Here is a 21,220-nt window from a genome sequence, read left to right on the forward strand (position 1 = left end):
CCATCCTTTTTAATGGAATACTTAATACTTAATGATTGAAGTTGATAGGAAATTCTGCATTACCATAATAACTAAATAAATGTTTCAAATATTAAGAGGTTAGAAATTGTTATCTATAATTCTGGTAGATAGCAGCTGTCAGCTTCTGCTTATAAATAGCATCAAGTGCTCTAGTGTTTGTGAGGACAGAAGAAATCCGTAGCCAAAAACTGAAAATTGTAAGGCGGAAGCTGTAGAATTGGCTCTGAAGTCGTGATTTAAAACTTAAATAGTGTACTTCCTGAAATTCAACCACTGAGCTATTAAAGGAGCATCACAGATTTTGTTAAAATTCTTCAGTTTTGACTTGTGAGTGGTCTAACTTTTTTCAAATTCTAAAAATTCTAAAGACTGATATCCCTTAATATTTAATAATTTCAATGAGATTATTTCAGTCATTTATTTTGCTTCCCATTCAATATTAATTGGATCTTCTTGATTTGATAGCTGAATTATATCCTTCTAGTTTTGTGTAATCTTGTTTAGAACATCATAATTTTGGTGCTTTCTTTGTCCTCTAATGTCATCAATTGACTTTGATTTTTTTTTGTCCTGTTTTTTACAGTAATCTCTTCTTGGGTAACTTTCTAGTTGAAGCTGGGCCTAAAAGTGACTTAACATTTCCTCCTCTTTGTAGCAGTAGAAAAATTTACTTTTCCCTCTGCTGTTTCGTGATTTATTTTTAATGGGAACATTTTAGTGCAATTACCACTCTACAGATGAGACTTAGATCAGGAATTCAGTTTTGTCAAACAGCCTGATAGAGAGGGAAGGCTGATAAAAGTAGTCTGTTTAGATTTAATCCTGATAAGACATGCAGTGTTTTCAGGATGGTAGAAAGCTTGCAGTGAAATTGTTCTTGTGTGTGTACAAGTGTACCAGGTTGACAGTTGCAGTTTATAATCATCTTGGGTTCTTTTTCTGGTCGTGGGGTTTTCTGTGTTGTCACACACATGAGAACTCTTTTTGCCATTTTGTGTTCATCATTAATCAAGATGGAGGCCATTAATGCACATTTTTACTACAATTGTTTACACCTTTTTTCTCCCTTAAATGCAGACTATAGCAGAGTATAGTACTGTAGTGGGAATTTTACACCAGGCTTATTCCAGGTATCCCAGATTCCCACAAGTTACTGCCTTCTCACCGGTACCTCATTCTTGCACACACGAAAGAGCTTGAGTATGTTGTGCTGCCACAAATGGAGCAGCTGAGTAATTATTTCCCAGGGTATTTCTGAGGTGTTCATCTGTTCTGGGCAGATGGGAGAAGTGTGGAAGGAGGAGGAGCAGAACTGTCCACTTCTGAAGGATTTGACTCCCGCCTGTGTGAGCTGTAAGCTCAGAGGTTGTTGGGCTTTGGTCTTAGCTTGCTTTCAGCTGTGCTTCCTAATCTGAGTTGAAAGTACGATTTAACTGAGGTGAGAAAGTAACTGTGAATGGGTGTGAAGCTCAGCTCACGTCTAGGCTGAAGGTCTCTGATTCTGCAGTATCCTTACTTAAAGCTGGAGTTAAGGGTGGTGGTTTGGTTTGGTGGGACAGACTCGGTGTCCTTATTCTGTGATCCGAAATGGGTTTGTGTTTGTTGGAATTCTATTTCAAAATAATAGTTATAGTTCTGTAAAATCTGAAATGATCTGTTATACTGGTTATCAGACAGTTTACTTTTGTTTTGTCACTGAGTTGAGGTAAACTAGTAAACTAGGCTGTTCATTCCAGTCTTTCAGCTTTTAATGGCCAGAAGCACTGCAGCATTTCCAAGAGACTGTCAGCATTCAGATTTATTAGATATTCATAAATAGTCCATGACATGTTTGATCAGTTGGCCAAAAGGTGAAGCTGCTCAACCTGTGTTTCATATTGATGGTGCCACCAGCTGTGGCAGACATAAAAGAATTTGGGAAGATGGAGCAGATGGCCAAAATTTCATCATTACTCTTCGGCACAGGAGATTTTTTTATAACAAAGAGGAATCTTGATTAAAACAAATTTGATTTGTCTGGGTCTCTCAGTCTGCCTGCTGTGTTGTTGCCTTGAAGAATATAGGGATGCTTGTGATTTGGACAACAAGTTTTCAAATGTGTTTCATCAGAAGAATGTGTAGTTTTGCATAAGCGGTTGGTGTTTTGGAACCTGGTGAGTTCACACACTCTTTTGCAGATTCACAATTTATTATTGGATGCCTACTGGAATGTGCTAGAATATTAATGTATATTTTCATGCATATTTTAATATTTATGTTAAAAAAACTGAGATTATTTCTTCAGTTCAGCTCTTATGTTACACATTTTTAGAACCACTGGCACGTATTATGTTACTTGAATAACAGAAATCATCACACTTTTCAGTGATCATATAAAGGATAGTACATCTTTTCAAAGTCAATTTTTGTCTGTCTGCAGGGTGTCTGTTGGTTTGAGGGATAGTTTAGACTTTTCAGCAATGTGCTGCATCAAACAGTTGGAACCGGTTTTAGTTCTATAAAAGACAATACACAGCTGAAAATCTGAGGGGGAATGGAGAAAAGTGTTACACTTGGGTCTTACAAGCAGCTGTGCATTCGTTTTCTTTCCAAACACTAACAAAGCCAACATACACTTCATGTGCCATGGGTTTGGCTCTGTGGAATTGAAGGAGTAATTGCTTTTGGATTCTGCTGATCTAAGGAAATATTACATCATCAGGGTCAGTTGCAATTGTTTTTAAGCAGGTGCTCAATCCTCTTCAAACGAAACTCATTTTCAAATCACATCTTGCCCCTACTATGTTTGAAGACATGTTAAGAACTGCCATTTCTTAGTGAGGTTAAGGGAAAACTCTTGCCTGCAGTAGGGTAAGAGGGGGAAGAAACACAGCACCTACCTGTTTTGGTACCATGAACATGGGTGGTGCACAAGGTTGTGGTGATAGGGATGGGAAGATCTGTGTTAAGCCTTTGTGCTTCTGCCTTCCTCCTCTCACAGCAGATGCCTGAGGTCAAAACTAGGACAGTTACCCTGACGAATGTGGACAGATTGTTTTGAGACACTGTTGTATATTTATTCCCAGGCTATCTTACCAGAGCTCTATCACATGGCTGTAAGTGGAAACAAGCCCCCCGCTCAGGATGTTATGGAACCTGCACTAACTACAGTCCCATTATCATCATAATGGTTTTATTAGCGGTGTGTGTGTTTGAAAATCTTGAACTGCCAGTAAATTCAAATCTGTTGTTGCTGCAGAAGATCTAAACTTATGCATAGAATTCGAATCTTGGGGTTGGCTACAGATAATTACTTCTTTTGTGGTGAAAATAATGGGCAGCATTAGGAAATCTACAGGGAGGCAGAGGTGTGTTCCTACTACTTCAACCACTTTGATGCTATATAAGATAGACCTGAACACTGTTGAAAGTTAAACAGATTTTCCTACTTATGTATGCATGCATGCAACATTCCCTGCAGTATGCCAGTCACTGGAGTCTCATGGATGTGATATGGCAACTGAAAAAAATGACAGAGAAAAGGATTTAAAAAAAAAACAAAACACTGGTTTAGCGTTCTGAAGAAAAGGATCAAATACCCTTGCCTCTACTGAATATTTAAGAGCTTGTAATTTGCATGCTTAGAGATGTGCCTTTGATCTTTTTTTATTTTTTTTTGTAGGATCTCAGGTGTCTTTTTGTGTTTATAGATGGGGAAAACATAAGACAGAAATAAATTTTAAAATTCCTTTACAGGTCACTTTAAAATATCTACCAGGTAGAATTGCTGTCTGAGGAGATTCTCATAGTTTGTGTTTGATGTGCATTTACAGTGTCCATATATGGGATTTGGTTTTATGATAAGGAAGAATGCCAAAGAATTGCAGAGCTCATGAAAAAGTAAGTGATGGGTAAACAAGACTTTTTTATGTGCTTTTTTATGTATGTATTCCTGTACATACATGCACATTATATTCCTAGGATGATCATAGCTTTCTGCTTTAAACCTGTATTTATAATTTTTGTTGCAATTGTCAAGCCTGCATTTTGTATAATCAGAAATGTCACTGTATTGCAATAGTTTTTCCTAATTTGTAGTGCGGCTTTCCAGCTACATCTGATGTAACAGTTGATATGATTTATCTCCTGATGACTCAGAGATCTGTTTTGAAGAATTGTATTCTTTGGGGTTTTAATATATTTTTCAGTTTGGGGAGATTTTGTTTTTCAATGTTACTGTTACCTTTTTTCTTCAATCAAGGTAAGTGCAGGCTATCATGAAGGCATATTATATTAATGCAAATTCTATGGGTTTTGTCCTGTTTGTACATCCTGACTGAATTCCTGCTTCTTTATTTCTTAGTGATATGTACAAAATTCAGTTTGTTTTTGGAATATAAAGCAAGACTTGAATTATCTTTGAATTTCTTACTTTCATGTACATAAAGATGTTATTATTTTATACATATCACACAAGCTTTAAATTTGCAGTCAAGTTGGAGATCACACAGAACTGTATTCTCAGCTGGATTTTAATATAAGAATGTCATGGATAGTTTTTTCCACTCCCACTTCTTTCTTCATGTGTCCAGGATGGACAGGGCTCATTCTTCTACTCTACCCTCAGTGTGGCTTCATTATGGGTTTGTTTGCAATGACCCTTTTCTTACGGCTAAGTTCTGCAGGATTACATGTTTGCTTGGAGGAGGGAGGAGCTGAAGTCTCACAGATTTTATCAACATATGCAATCTAAATTTTTCAGAGCTATAGTGTGGAGGATATAGTAAAGGGGCCAGGTAGGAACAGGCAGTGATGGGATATTCCAGTTGTCCATGGTATACAGGCCTGGACGTATCACTGCATCACAAATCATGCAAGGGGCAGGAGGAGGGATGATGTAGAGCCATGTCTTTATCATCCCAGGAAAAGCCATGGGAAGTGGGTACAGTCAAGCTGGCAGCATTAGGTGCTAACAAAGCACGATGCAAAGACCTGTGGAACTCTCCTTTTCAGGTCATCTGTCTCAGCCTTAACAGCTTCTGTAGCCAGAGGCTTGCTGAGGGAGTGACATCAAGTTTCATTGCCAAAGTTGCTGAGTGCCCAAAAGCCCATTAATTTGCCCCGCAGTACAAGCCCACACAAGGCTCATCCTCACACATCTCAATTCATAGCAAAGTGCTCTAACTCTTCTACCACTATGTTCCAGATAGGATTTGTGATAAAATACTGGATGGGAAGGTGGTCATGTTTCCTCTACATATCCTTTTTTAAAGTACTACCTGCTGCTTTTCATTTTGCAGTGGCAAAACATTGTGAAACACAGACTGTCACAGTGGTAAGGGTTTGTTTAGTGGGGTTTGTTGGTTTTGCTGTATATCCTACAGCTCTAAAATGAGTCAGTTGTGACCCAAGAAATAATTGATGGGGATGAATTTACAGAAATAAGCAATGAACCCTAGGAAACCCAGGTTTTTGACAGCTCATTTTAGTTAACTAGCTCAAGTTTCAGTTGGTGGTGATTAGGTGCTCTCAAACTGGTAATTTACTACAGTAAAACCGAGTTTTCAGAGGATTCATGCAAATGTAAACCACGTGTAGTGGTTTATAATAGCAGTATTTCATATAGATAGAAAATACCCTGTTGCTCAGCCAATTGGCTTTGTGTTTTAATTCTCAGCATTCTACAATAATAATAAAACAGCTGGGGCAGGAAATTGGTCATTTGCTAGTAGTTAATGCCTGATTTGTGTGTGTTTGCCATCCCCCACCACCAGCAGAACTGAATAACACTATAAATTCCCTACTCCTTCTGGATGTAGAAATTATGACTCAGTTACGGAAATTTTATTCTATGGTCTAGTGTATTCAAGATTGGGGCAAATTAATCTCATGTCAAATTATAGGTTTATATAGATCTTTTAATAGAGGTCTTTTTAATACATGCTTTTATGTAGATGGGGGGGAAACAAACATTTGAGTTTCGATTAAGCATTGTACAGTAGTTGTGGTTAAACTTTTTGTATTTTATCTGGGTTTTTGTCTTGTGTATTCTCCTCTCCCCTCCAACTTTCAGCCTAACTCAGCAGGAACAATTCAAAGCACAGCAGGGCACGGGAACAGGAGTGTCCCCAATGCTCATGAACTCTGCTAATAACAAAGAAGTGGATATCTTACGGATGCTTACCAAGGCCAAAGATGAGTATACCAAGGTGAGACTCGCTGTTTGTAAAAAGAGGATGTTTCTTTTTGGCAATACTGTGATGCCAGCATGCTCCTGCTTTATGTTATGAAACGTGAAAGGTTTGATTTTGTTTTGTTTTGGTTTTGAATAGTTTTGCTCAGAAGTGAAACTGCTTTTGGACAGCGGGCTCTCTCGCTCTGTGGAGTGGCTGGTAGAAAAGTTCTGACAGAATTTTCTAGAGGTTCAAAAAGAAATAAATGCCATCAATAAAAACTCCTGGAAGGAGAACATGTATATGATTGATTATTTGTTGAATGGTAGAGGGTAAGAACAAGCATAAAATGCCTTTCATTTTTATCCTCATAGCTCCTGTGCTTATTGAGTAGCACCTTGTGCCCTTTTTCTGGGTGAAGTGTTCACCTGGTAATAGTTTCTGTGGTTTGTACAAATGACTTCGCTCAGAGGAGGCCTTTGACAGTGAAGTTACTGCTTTTAATTGTGGTTGTTAGCTACTTTCAAGCTCTAATGGAAGGAAATGAAAAGGTTGAAATGTAGTATGGTTTCAGCCCATGTGCTTCTTTGGTCTTCTGAGGCTTCTAAATAAAGAAGTAACTAATGGACTAATAATGTTCTCTATTATTGAGCAATCAAAAATGTTTTACTTTGGGGAATAAAAATCTAATAATTTTAACTATTCATATATAAGCTGCAAATTGTTACAGAGCCTGCAGGTTCCTGCTGCTGTTTCCTGTACTGCTTATGTGCTGTCATGCAGTAATAAAGCTCATAAGTGTTCTAAGTCTAGAAATATATATCTCTCTCTTTTTCTCTCTTTAAATTCCTTATGTTTATTTTTTTTCTGAAATGTAGCTACTAATAACAGCCTTAGAAAGATAATAGCTAACTGTTTGAGTTATGGTGAAATGTAGCCCTTTTTGTTGTGGTATAGTTTCTTTTGAAGCTTGGGGCCTTTGTATTTTCTGTTTTAAGTATTATGGCAGACAAACACTTCCAAAACCGGGTATATTTTCAGTGTTTTAATACTAAGTCAGTATCTAGTCTTGGCATTAGAGAGTGTGATCTGAGATGTTACCAAACGTTAAAGAGGTTTCTATTAAATAATCTTAAAGTACTGTAAATGGAAAACTGGAAAAATATTAAGCTGTCTTCAGATTCTATGAAAAAGAGGTAATAAATCTAAAAGAAGTTACCTTCCTTTTCTACATTAGCACACAGAAAATCAAGACAAAGAAGAGGAAATTTTGTTGTTTAAATAATAGCTTTTAGGACTTTTCCCTTTGCAGATAAGATCTTTTGAAAACTTGCTTCTTACTTCATCATTTAATTTGTCTGCTTTCAAGGGATTGCCAAGGAAATAAAAAATAACATGATAACTTCCTTTTCATCTGGAAAGCATGAGTACTAGGACTGTCTTACCTCTTAAGAGCAGGATATGTGGGGTTTCTTGTATATTTAGCAATATAAATTTCAAAAGAGTGTGATAGATAAAAGCAATGACAACCATTTTTGTATTTAATGTCAGTATGTTTTGGAGCAGTTGTGCTTTTTGGCTGCTTTATGACATCTGCTTTCTTGCCAGTGTATGTATTATGAATTAAAATACTGATGTGATAAAACCAGTTAGGAAATACGTTGTGCTCCTTTTTGAATTCTGTGTTGTTTCGGCGAAGAGGGTGTTTTAAAGTATTGGAAGCTGTAGAATAAAACCACCAATTTTCAAAACTTTTAATGAGATTTGCTCAATTTTTAGTGGTGTAACTGATTTTGAAGGGTGTATCTTGTTCCCAAATTAAGTTACACGTTTAGAGGTTCCATGCAACTTCTTTAATGGAGCTTTAAGATGCTAAACCACTGAATTATTTTTTGGAAAATGTGTTTCTTATGCACTTGCCTTCTCTTGATCTCTGCTAAGAAAAAGTGCTGTTGGCTGGCCTCATAACGATAGCTTGGGAGGTAAACAGTTGAAGAGCTCTGAGGGTACAGAATGAAGCACGAGGAAATGTGTGTCTCCTTAACCATTGTGCCTTGTAGTGCAGGACAAGCTCAGGTGTTAGCTCTGTGCTGCACAGATCTTCTCCAACATCTACCCACTTGCCACACTGCCTTTGATCCAGTAAAGGTCAGATTAGGTGGATGTCTTTTGTCTGCTTGATGTGTCTGATATAACTGAACCTTCTTTCTTCAGTGCTAAGGACACACAACTGTTTGATGAGAACATAATTTCTGGCAGTGTGTAAGCATGACCTCTGGACTTGTGTTTCTGTTCTTTGCCTGCACCTTCACTGTTTTTAAGCAAAATGTTCCAGTGGTCCTGCCCTGACCAAACAGGAATATAGTTTCAAAGTTTTCAGGTGTCTTAGCTTTTGGTTTGTTGACTGTGTGAGAGACTTGATGGTAGGATCCAGAAGGTCTAGCTTTCCTGAGAGCACTGCCATAGGCAGCCTGGATGATGCAAAGTTGACATTACTGTGCTTAGACAGTCTAAAGCAGTTCCATATGTCTCGCTTAAGCAGGGCTTTGACTGGAAAACCTTGATGCTACTGTTTTTTTGTGAGACAGTTCTTATCCTCTTTAGTTACTCTCTTCTGCTTAGCACCTTGTACACCTTCATGTGACTGTTTTGTTCATGTCATTTTGTGGCTGCACTACATCAGGTAGGTAGAAATCCTCACTTTCCATGGCCTTTACATGGCTTCAAGCTCTGACTTCAAAGCCCACCTCATTTCTTTCAGCACAGACATCAATCTACAAAGCTCTTCTAAGTTCCATCAAGCTGTGGCTGATGTTCTTTCCTTGTATCAGACCTTCTAGCATCTCCTCCTTGTTCTTGACAGTTCTTTGTAGCTCGTGTCTCAAATGTGAGTTTTCACTACAGAGCATAAGATGGGGATATGATGTGGTATTTTCTTCAGGAGAACTGCAGCACTGAGGTTCTGGGGTTATCCATCGTCTGTTTCCTTTGGCAGTGTCCTGTTCAGCTTGAGCTTCACATCTCCCAGGTAGACTGAAATCTCACAGCATTGAGCAGTTGTTTTCCTCAAATGTCTCTGCCTATACAAAACTCACCAAAACATCCTCAGTGATGTTCTTACTCAGTTTGATTCACATTCACCATGTGTTTTGTTCCAATGTTGCCGAGCCTTTCTTTGACTTGATCTTAGAATCTTTTGATTTCTTATGCATCTTTTGTAGGAGCATAGTTCTGAACAAGACAAAGGCAAACGTTGTAGCTGATGAGTGCTCTTCTGGTTCTATCACTAAAGAGCATGGTGACATTTCTTTCATGCTGCTTTTTTTCCTGTTTGTTGATGATGACATCTGGTATCTTCTTTATCTATCTACCTGACAGTTGCTTAAAATGTTGTGCTGGTGCTCCTAATTTACTCATCAGCAAGGCCGTGCTCCCCATCGGCCAAAATGGCCTTATATTCTGAGCTCCAATAGTCACAGATCCTTTTGAAATCATCACAGGCTTTTTTTTTCTCTTCAATATACTACTCTGTGTTTGATACCAGCCTAGTATTCATGTTATTAAATCACAGCAATGATACCAAGTCAGGTCAGTGTCATTCCCTACAGGCAGTATACTGATGTTCATTTTGCTGAGGAATTTGGTCTGAAAAATGCTCATGTAGTGATAACTCTGTTAAACTCTGCTGCTTCTCGACCCATTTTTATATGCTTAGTTCTGTGATCATGCAGAGTATGAGAGTGGAATCCAAGGTAGTTATGGTTTCTGAAGAATTCAGCCTATTAAAATACCCCGAGGAAATAAGGATATTATTTAAGTTCTGCAGAATTCGTTGTGAAATATTCAAGAGTATGTTATCCACCGTGTTAAAGAAAAAGCTTATATGGGTTATGCTGAAAAATAGCACTAAGAAGGAGGTATGTTGAAGAAAAAGCAGCACCATTAGAAAGAGAACAGTTTGGAAGAAAAAAGCTATTTAATCTTGCTGGGGTGCAGTTTTGGTCTATGTAAAATCACATAGGATCTGTCTAATCTGAAAAACAAAATCATCTTCACTTGTTTTAGTATAGATCAAATAGAGGCTTCCTGCTGCCTATCCTGATCCTCCTCCACCAAGTGAGGCTTTGTCACTCCAAACTTTCTCACCAGCCTCAGGGCCCTGGGATTCCTGAAGACAAATGTTGCAGAGAAAGCATTCAGGACCTCTTAGAGCCCCTTAGGAGAACTTAGATTCTGCTTTACTGAGCAGCCCTGGCACCAGCATGTCTTTGTTTATTGCTGCAGTAGGTGTCAGAAATCAATTAAGTGATCCGTTTTGTATATTTGAGAGTGGGGGTTATTTTCTTACCTAGACTAAGGAGCTAAGGAGTTTGTCTCAGAAAGTTCTGGAAAGGACACTGGCCATTTTCATAGTCACACAGCAGTGACTCTACTGTGAGTCCACACAGTCTGCCCAGGCCAGAATTCCGTTCCCAGTAACACACAAGACTGCGCTTTTTGGAGGAAAGAATGAGAAACCACAATTGATCATTCCTCACCCAACCATTTGTCCTGCAGTGTAAAATTTAGAGCCCATCAAATTCAGATAATTAACTATGAATATTATTGTTGGATAGAATTAACTTTTTGTTAGATAATTCTTTTCAAAATCTTTCCAGTTTTTTGGTTTCAATTGTACCAAGTGACAATGACTTCCAATATACTGTTTTCTTTTCTACTGACAGTAGCATTCCTTGTATACACAATGTTTTTTTAGTTTCATTGACTATATTCTTATATTTTACAATGTAAATAGGAGCATCTTCTTCACCTTTTCCTTTTCTATCTCTTTCATGCTACATTTTCTATGGGTTTTTTCTGAATTAAATCATGCCCTTTTCTCTTCATATGACAGTCACTCCATGTCCCTGATCACTTTCAGTTACTTGTCTCTGCCCATCTTTTTATAAATCTTGTTATTGATATTGCCATATATGAAAAGAAAACATCCTGATTCTACAAGTTGATTAAATCTTTAATTTTCTGTGCCAGTGAAAATATCCTCCAAGTTCCCACAAACTGAAGATTTATGTAAAAAAGTTTGAGCTAGAATTCTGCTTTTTGAAAAAAGCATTTTAAATGTTTTTTATGGGCACATTTATCCTTTATGTATCTAAACTACTTCTAGCTGCCTATTGATGCAGGAAAAGCATGTCTGTTGCCTGGTTTCTAAAGTGCTTTTAAAAATCATTTTATGTTCTGTTAAGTGCGGGAAAAGCAGAAGATCAAAAAAAGTACTGAGATTTAAATTAGGGGGGAAGTCTCATACTGGGGAAATCTTGGAATCAAGGGTTCATTTTTCATATGCCTCTTGGTTTTAGAAAATTAGGTTGCAGTTGTTGTAGTTCTTCCAGTAGCATTATACTTCATAATCAGTGCTGCAATTAGTATTTTTGGTTATTGAATACCTGTTTGTGTCTGTATTTTGCTACAGTTGTGAACTATGGGGAAAAGTTATTGTCACACCTGCTAAAAGATACTTCTTTTCTGTTGCAGTGTAAGACTTGCTCGGAGCCAAAACAAATAACCAGTTCCTCTGCAATCTATAACAACCCCAACCTAATCAAACCGATTCCAGTGAAGCCCAGTGAAAATCAGCAGCAGCGACTCTCTCAGCAGAGCAAGGTAAATGTGCTGGGTGTTTTCTGACTAGTGCTGCTGTAATCAAGTGGCCCTGTAGGAATATTTATTTGGGTGGGAAGGTCAGTGCAGGAATCTGAGATGGAACCACTGTATGGAATGATTTTAATGCACAACTTATATGTGTTGTAAAAGCTCCAGAACCCCCACCACACGATGTGGAAGCATGTGAATTACAGACATACTGTCCTGATGCAACCAAGAAATACTAGTCTTTCAAATTTTAGATGCTTTGATCACAAGCTTACCTAGTCACTTGCTGGACCGCAGCTTTTGCGATTATTTTTTTTCTTTAGGTGAAATAATTTAATCTAAATAAAGAAAAGTCTCTCTTAATGTATCTTCAAGCCAAATCACGTTTCAGAATCCTAAAAACTGAATTCAGCTGTGGCCAGCAGATGCACAAGATGCAGCCCTACTTCATACACGGGCAGATTTCTGTCTCTTACTAATATTGCACTGATGGCTGAAAGAGAAGATGCTCTCTCATGATATTTAAAGCAAAGCCACTGCTATATCTCAGATTCAGTGATTTTTCTCCCACATTAGCAGCTTGGCAACAGTCTTCTTGCCCTTCCTATGTGACAAAACTATTAAAAATCCTCTTGGGGAAAAAAAGAGCATAGCAGTTTTCTCAGCTTTTCCTTGAATACTGCTGGCTAAATATTGTCACCACTTAATGCAACTTACGCGTGAGGGAACTACGTTTACCCTTTTCCTTTGTCCCCTCACAGAATGCGGACCCCGAACCACAGCACTTGTCTTTGACAGCATTATTTGGAAAGCAAGATGTCTCAGAACCACTTAACAAGCAGCACCAAGAGAACCTTCCTGTTAGGCAGGGCGTGGTACGTTCGCTGTCCTACGAGGAGCCCAGCAGGCAGTCACCCTCTGCGGAGAAGCAGCTCTGCCCTGCCATCCAGAAGCTGATGGTGCGTGGGACAGACCTTCACCCCCTCGCCGAGTTCCCTGAGAACCGGCTCTGTGAAAACGGCAATATCCACCCCGTGGGTGAGACTTTAACAGGACTCTTCCAACCTGTGACTTCTCACGGCATTGCGACATCTCGCGTGGTTCAGGACACTGCTGGCACTCAGAGCTTGCTGCAGAAGTTGCAGAGTCAGTCAGGGTCAGTGACAAAAATGGACCCCAGTGCGACAGGACCTATGAACTCGACGGCTTCCGTGTTCAGCAGGACTCCTGCTGCTGTGGGAGCACCAGCTGCAGCAGTGAATAACATGAGCCAGCCACCTTTGGTGTATTTCAACGGGTCCCTACCGGGCCAGACTTTGGAGGCTCAGACACTTGGTAAAGAACAATCCAAACTTCCCAGACAGCCACTTTCTCTCTCTGGCAATCAAGCAGCCAATTCCGGGGTGATTTCACCTCAAGAGTTGCTGAAAAAACTCCAGATAGTGCAACAAGAACAACAGTTGCACGTATCCAGCAGACCAACGTTGGCAGCTAAGTTCCCTGTTGTTACTCAGAGTACAAACACCCTGAAACCCCTGGATTCCTGGATAGAAAAGGCACCGGGTACAGAAAAACAGAGTGCGCTCTTTCAGGTAAATGGGGAACTTTAAAAGTTATAAATAAATAAACAAAATTCCAGCAATCTTTTAAACTTGATGATTTATTGTTAGTCTTTGCTTCCTTTTGGCCAGCATATTCTTGTTACTGTCCTGTTACATGTTTCACATCATTTGTTTTGCAGGTGGTACTTTAACAACATCAGGTAAGTTGTGATTTACCAAAATGTGATACTGTAAATACTGAGGGCCACATCTCTTGCACATCAATGATGACAAAAAAATACTGCAGTGTTGGGTTTTTCCCAGAGGCCCTTTGAAAAGTCACTTACTTTTCAGTCCCCATATTTAGTCTCAGGTTGTTGTGTGTCATTGCTGGTTAATGAGTGTAATATTTTGGGTTTAATAATTTTTTTCTACAAAAGTAGTTATAGCTTTCTCTGTGTAGATGTGCATTCTTCTGTATTCCAGTTGCTGTGGATGCTTAAAAGGTCCTTTGTTTTCTAACAAGACACTTTCTCAAGTGTTTGTATATTGGTGAATTAGTTATCTTGTACCACACCTGTTACTTCTAGCTATTCATTAGCTATTTTCTATTTGCTATCTATTATTTTGAAAAAAGGTCTTGTACCTGAATGCCATGCAAAAAAGCAAATCCCCATAATTCTGGTGATTTTGATCCTAAAAGTCAGATTGGTTTCTTAAAAAAATTCAGGAGATGTCAAGAGACTGTATCTCTCTCATGAGTACTTTTTTTGCTCTTCAGAAGAGCAGCATGTACAATTACAAAATGACCCATCCTGGACAACTACCATCTTTAACAATTGCATTTTCTAAAGGATCTTCTACACTAGAATGTCTTTACATGTCCTGTTTAGGGATGCAGCTTAGCCCTTTTCAGCTTCCTTTATTTTGGACTGACTTTCCACTAGACTTGTGTTGTACTGGAGTATGACTTGTCTTTGAGTCTGGAAGTTACTTATCCAACTGAAAAAGTGTTCCCCTTTTCAGTGTAAAGTTCAGAAGCTTCTTTTCTATTGCAACTTATTCCGTTGTTCTATTTCTATTTTACTCTGTTTTTCTATTTCTATCAAAACCTGAATGAAAGACTGCAGAATGCTCCAAGAATCCTGCCTATGCTAGAAAGTTGTTCTGTATGTGAAGAGGCTGAAACAGTCATTTAACAATACAAGGGCCACATCTGTCACTAAGTGTGTGACAGGTCAAGTTTTCTAATTCCATGAGGGAGGTCAGAGGAAGATGAATTTGTTACAGCAAATAGGCATCATTATTTTTGTTCTCTTAATTAATGCAGCATGATTTTAAATCTGTGTGAAAGAGTTTTTGGGGGATTAGTCATTAAAATTATTTAGAATCAGTTGCTTACAGATGGTAACTCTGACTTTCCAGTGGAGAGCTAAAGAATAAAAAGAGGATTTGGAGTCACAAAAATTTACCAATTTTCACTGGGAATTGAACTTGCCTGCTTTGAATGTAAGAAAGTACCTGATTCACTGGTACATGTACTGATAGCATAAGGACCTAAGACATTCCTGCTTTGAAGGTAAAAGTGAAATGAGGCAGGTACCAGGCTATACATGATAAGTCAGTATGCATAAATAAGAAAAAAGGAAATATGCTGATATATTTTTTCAAATTAAACATCCCTATAGATGCTGCTATGGGTAATGACTTTATTTGTGGATATTTGAAAAAGAAAAATACGCCAGCATTAGTTGCAATATGGAAAGGCAATTACTGAGGTCGAACATAATGCAATTACAATAATTTTACTGCTTGAGTTTGGATAGAACACTAGCTTGTGAGAAAAGAAAAATCTTCTCTGGACTAAGTCTCATCCACTGTGATTATTGCTGCAAGTTTACCTTAAAAAAAAGGAAGCAATTGAGGCTCTCAATCTCCTTTTTCATGGCTGTGAGCAGACCAAGGAGATTGAGGCTGTCTAGGAGTGGCTTCACAGGCTGACACAGCCCCAGCTGCTATCAAAACTCTATTGGATGCAGCTCTTCCTACACATTTAGTATTGCTTTTTAGATTTAATGCATAGACTAAAATGATAATGAAAGCATGACTAATTGTTGTTTAGGACACCTAAAGCTCTGCAGTCTGGAAGGAATGGCCTCTTTCACATGCAGCAGATTGCCAAAAAAAGCAAAAGCAGGGAGACTAAAAATGAAGGAGTGAGCCTATGTTCCCCTGGAAGCCATGAATTAGCCACATGAAATATGCCTCCTTTTGAATAAAAAACCTGGAAACAAAAAACAACTTTTAAAACCAACGTTAATCTTTTTATAATACCATCCTTGCAGTAGACCAGAGGCTTTAAGTGCTGCCATGCCTGCAGAGTAGACACGGGAGTGAAATTGAATTGGCACAAATACATCTGCACATGCTCATGCAAAATTGATCAAAGCAGATTCTGACAACAAATGCTGCAAAAGGTTTGTTCTCTGTAATTATTTGCCTTTTGGTATTGCCTCTTCTACTACACTTCAGCATACAGAAAGAGCGAATTGTAAAAAAGTCTGACAGGAATAGAGAGGTATCTGGACAGTGTCTGTTGTTGGAAAAATCATATTAAAGGAACACCCTAAATCCATCAGCAGCACTAAGAAAATGAAAGCAATAGTCTTTTCCACAATTGACACATTACAAGTCCAAGTTTAAATTGGCTTCTGCTGCATCTCCATATGGTATAAGAACTGTGATCTCCCACATGGAAAGGAAGAGGCCAGTTACCAAAAAAAAATAAAAGGAGGGGAAAAAAAAAAAAGAAGGAAAAAGCAAAAGCCGAAGAATAATACTTGGAAGCATTCAGTCTGGTCTGGAGCCAACCCTATTCTGTGAAGTATTCCTTATGCAGACAGTGAGTAACGTGTGCTTAAGATACAATAAAAAAGCATTAATCTGCAGTGGGCTTTTAAGGATATGTTTAGTGTTAGGCATGTGTTATCCTGATTATAGATACATGCGTGCTTAAGTGTTTATGTTAATCAGAATTATGGTTTTAAAAGTGCTTACAAGAACCCAGACATAAATTTATCTTTTCTGTAGAAGGCCACTTCTCTTGCAGCTCATTTTTCTCATTTCCTGGAGCATTTTTCAGTCAAGAGTGTATTTTGTACATAGTGTTACATCTTCTGAGTATGTGCATGGTATCTTGTATCCTTGGTGTGAGCATCACACCATTGCCTCTCCGTTGTCCTGACTGCAGTTCCAGCAGGAGATTGTAAATGCACAGCAGGAATGCAAGTAGGTGCATTAAACTTGTTTCAAAATTTAATTTAAGATGCTGTATCTAAACATCAATTAAAATATTCTAAATTAAACTTGAAAGACAAAGCCATGTTGGCATTGTAACCAGCTTTATTTTAATTCACTACGTTTGAAGTTCTTGAGCCATTCTTAGACTGGATGTTCTCAGTTTTAAGTAGTGCCACTAAAAGCTGTTCGATGCTCACAGGACCCATTGGGTGCTGATGTTCCGATGTTCCAGAGGAGCACTTGGTGCTCATGGGATCCTGCTCATGCAGGAACAACAGAGGTGCAGGTTCGCATTCCAGGATATCCAATGCATTCTGTAGCTCATGGTGTTATGTGAATTTGCCAGCTACCATGTCATCTCTCTGCCAGCAGCCACACAGAATACCAAATTGATATCTCAGGGAGCACTTGGGCTTCAGAGGAGGATTCCTATATACTGCAACAATTGTTGTGCACCTTTCTCATTGTTCTTACTTCACTGCTGCACAGCTGACAGTAGACTCCTACTCTGTTATTAGTGACTCAGAGATTTAAGTGTTGACCTGATAAAGCTGGAGATAATTTAGTAGAGGCTGAGTGAACAAGCAACTCGGGTTAGGTTCTGTGGGAAAGAAGCTGATCAACAGAATTTTGGAAGGGCTGTTATGACTTGTGACTCAAAGCTGTAGGATTGGTCCAAAGGCTGTTAATGTCCCTACAGAGCATTTTCAGTGCTTTCTGCAAAAGTATGGTGTTATAGGAATTGCACTATTAATGCCAAGATCAACATCCTGTTTTCTGGTGGGTATCATTTGTCCCAGTGACTCAAGGTGGTCTGAACTGAATCTGAATTGAAAATTTGCCTTTATATTAAAAAACAAAAGCCAAAAAACGACCCATGTGGTTTATGTAAAAGTTTGTTATACGAGAGAAGTTTTGAGCATGAACTCTTAGAAAAAAATACATTTCAGTATAGTGTACAGACACAAATGCCATGCACTGAAAAAAAGAGATGTTTATTTTCTTTTCTTCTGACCCAAATGTTCGAAGTGCTGCACTAACGTGTAGATGTTGGCTGTGTCACCAGTAGATGGCAGTATTGCTCATTCCATATAGTTTCCATATGCTTGGCAAGTCCTACCAAAAGCGTTTCTGTGCTAAGACATAATTCTCCACATGTCTTTTGAACCACAACACGTGTACGTGTTTGACAGGAGAAACTGCATGTTACCAAGAGCGCAGTTTGTCTCAGGTTTTGTTTGTTTGCCTTGGACTCCAGAGAAAAACGTCTTTTGATTTTGAGGGGTGTGCTATCTGGGTCTGACAGTCTGTGGTAGATTCAGCCATGCCAGTGGGACAGTTTATCTCCTCCAGCTGCTCCCAACCTTCCCTTTACAGGAGGTTTCTGCCCTTGCAGAGCAGTTTGTATATCCATTCTTTAAATCACATTAGGAAGAGTCATCTTGTTTAAGGAAACCCTGCCAATTTTGCTGGAGGTAAATGAAAGAGAAGTTACTTCAGCAGCATGGATGAGTAGAGCAGAAATTATGATAAGTGTCTGGGGACAGTCAGCCTTCCAGAGGCAGGAGAAGAATCCTCTCACTTAGAGGAGAACATCTGTGCCCGGTCCAAAGATCTCACTCCACAGGGAGATGTAACTTTGGACTCACATTGGTTTTCTTCTAAATTCAGTGTTGATTTTCAAGCAGAGGTGAGCAAACATAAGCACCACCTGACTGTCTGGAGCAAACCTACAGCAAGTTTGTAACTCAGGGCTAATGATGACTGTCATGATAGCATGACATGGGGTTGGAAAAAAGCTGCAGGTCGAGAGTTTTGGAGTAGTGCTCTCTATTTGAGAAACAGAAACAATATTTACCTACTTGGGTAAATATTGAAAAAGCAGGAGAGGTTTTTACATTAGGTGCATATTGCATGCTCTCTGCTATCCACGAGGCTTTCCTAACCCCTAGTCTTGTCTGCTTCCTTAAATTTTCTATTAAACAGCATGAGAACTGTCCTCCTCATTTCTTTCCATTTCTTTTTGTGTTTTGGTCTCACTAACATAGTTCAGGAATGTCTTGGGTAGAATGATCGTAACTAGGAGTAAGACAAGCTACAAAAATAGAAATGTTCTTTAATATTAAATTATGTGGGTTTGCATACCTAGGGGAGCAGCCTCAGTTTTATTTTCTTTATTTTAATTTTTCTTCAAAACTGAAATGTAACCTAGGACACAGAATGAAACGATTCAGTAGCTCTTCACCTTTATATAATAGCAATAAATCATGCTCCAGTCCAAAAGGAAGGAGCTTTGGTGAGCTCCTATCAATTAGTGTATATTTTTTGTTCTTCGAACAGAAGGTTGGGTACGTGAATATCAAGAAGATGGCTGTTCAGGATTAAGATTTATTACCAGAATTACCTGGAGAGAGGTCTAATATCTGCATACTGAGTGAATTAACTTTCTGTTGTGTTTTACATCTGATAGTGTTTGCTAATCCCGCGTGTTTTATGGCTCGAAGATACATTGCAAAATTTGAAATTAAAAATTATTAGACACATATCTTTGCAGGTTGCCATGGTTAGGATACTGAGTGAACTTGCAGAACTGCTGCAGCATCAAGACTTTCATTCTCTTTGAGGGTCATTTTGATTTTGTCAACTCTGTGTTGGTTAGGAGTTCTGTTTCTGACAGTGCCACCAGCTCACTATGATACTTAGATAAATCACTTAATCTCTGGGGGTTTTCCATTCTCCTTAAGTAAAATGAGAAGATAAAATAGATGCATATATAGATTTATAAAGTAATGTGCAAATTTTAATTGAAAAATACTTTCTAGTATTAGGTACAACGATGAGTCTTTAGTAGTAATATTTGCATGTAAGTATATTATCAAAGATTAAACTTACTGACTTACTGTCCCTGTGTAGAAGACTTTACAGCTTCATTCTCTAAGTACTGATATTTACTAGTGGTCTGATTTCTGTAATAAAATGCTCTTGTCCTATGATCATATGCCTATCGGATAGATTTAATCACACTTGAATCCACTGCTGCAATCTCCAGTTGGATGGAAGGCCTTTTCATCTGGAAATGGACCATATAGGTGGTCCCAAGCTGGAGTTTTTCATCACTGTGTCAATCTCCAGCAGTCTCTGTGCCCGTTGCCAACCTCTCTGCAGTTTTCATCGTCTCCATTCCCATAGAGTTAAGTGGATAGGTTCTATTGATGCCTTTATTTTTCCATGGACAGGTAATCTCACCTCAACGCATTCCTGCCACTGTGACTCCTACCCTGCTGATGTCCCCGATGGTGTTCACTCAATCCACACCTGCTCCACCAAAAGCCAGTGACAGTGGGCGTTTGGCAGCGGCCAGCCAAGACCCTGCTGCCAGCTCAGCCAACCTTCTCCTGCCCCTGCAAACCCCAGAGCCAGCCGTAGCCAACAGCACCTCCATGACAAAGATGCAGCTGCAGGAAACACTTTTACACCTGATCCAGGTAAAGCGCCACGGATTCTCCCCCTTTGCTTAAAATCCCGTTTTGGTATAAGCACTGTCTGTCTAGAGGCTGAATGAATAATGAAAATATATGTTGGAAGTTGTGCTCCCTGTGGATGCCTGGCATCCTAACAGGACACTGTGACATAGGCTGGGCTGTGAGAGCTTCTTCTCGCACACTGGTGCTTCAACTGCATTTTGATTAATTTTGGGTTCAGGAGAGATAATAATTTTGATGGAAAAGAACAAAATGACTGAAAGCTTTATAAGGTCAGCCTATGAGCCAGAGAGAAATCTATTATATTTTTAGCTAAGGACAAATAATGGGTGATTATCCCAGCTGCCAAATATTTCAGAGATGCATGCAAGCAGTAAGAGGAATTCAGACGGGAAATTAAAATTGCGGGATGAGTGTGAGCGACTTTAAACATGAATATATACTAGTTCAGCTCACATTTGAACTAGAGAATTACATTGAATAAAATTCCTTTTGCTGCAGTTTTCCAGGTTTAATTGTGACAAAGCGTTAACAACATCATAATGCTTGCTTACTGCTCTGGGATGATGCATGATTATGAATATGTTTTTCCTTAACTTGCCATGTGATGAATATCTGAAGAGTAGAAGTTGAGGAGAGATTACATAACTAAAGACCTGGCTGTAAAACACAGGACACAGAGACACAGGTTTAAGGGTCCACTTTGTAGGCCAAAACTATGTACCTGTCTGTCTTTGGAACAAAATTAAAAGTCCTTATTGGAATGCTGAAGTTACTTAAAACACTATTTACGTTATAAATCCAGAAAGAAAATGGTATCTTTAACAAATTAGGGGCTTTTCTTATTTTTCCCTGTATTTTTATTTGGAGATTAAAAAAAAAACAACACTTCATTATTCCGTCTTTACATACTTGAATATCTGGATAGTATATATAATATTAAAAAGGAAACTAGTAAAGGAAAATTGGGTTTTACCCTCTGTAACTCTGTACTTGTAAAATATGTTTTTAACCCTGCTTTTCTTGGAGATAGTTAGGATTAACTGAGTTGCCTGGAAATTATTTACTGCCA

At 38.7% G+C, this 21,220-nt stretch overlaps 1 protein-coding gene across 2 annotated transcripts in view; it reads left to right on the plus strand.

Moving 5' to 3' along the window:
* The window catches only part of DCP1B (decapping mRNA 1B), a 42,802-nt gene that overhangs the window by 19,912 nt on the left and 1,670 nt on the right, over window positions 1-21,220 (plus strand). For both annotated transcript variants that reach the window (XM_027905736.1, XM_027905743.1), the window contains exons 4-8: window positions 3,834-3,900; window positions 6,074-6,209; window positions 11,709-11,837; window positions 12,587-13,417; window positions 19,903-20,151. In XM_027905736.1, the coding sequence (XP_027761537.1) occupies window positions 3,834-3,900; window positions 6,074-6,209; window positions 11,709-11,837; window positions 12,587-13,417; window positions 19,903-20,151 (1,412 nt within the window). The remainder of the gene's footprint in view (window positions 1-3,833; window positions 3,901-6,073; window positions 6,210-11,708; window positions 11,838-12,586; window positions 13,418-19,902; window positions 20,152-21,220) is intronic.

This window comes from Empidonax traillii, unplaced genomic scaffold (genome assembly GCF_003031625.1).
Source record: "Empidonax traillii isolate 1590-97213 ecotype Southwest subspecies unplaced genomic scaffold, ASM303162v1 scaffold25:size3598162, whole genome shotgun sequence".
NCBI lineage: Eukaryota > Metazoa > Chordata > Aves > Passeriformes > Tyrannidae > Empidonax > Empidonax traillii.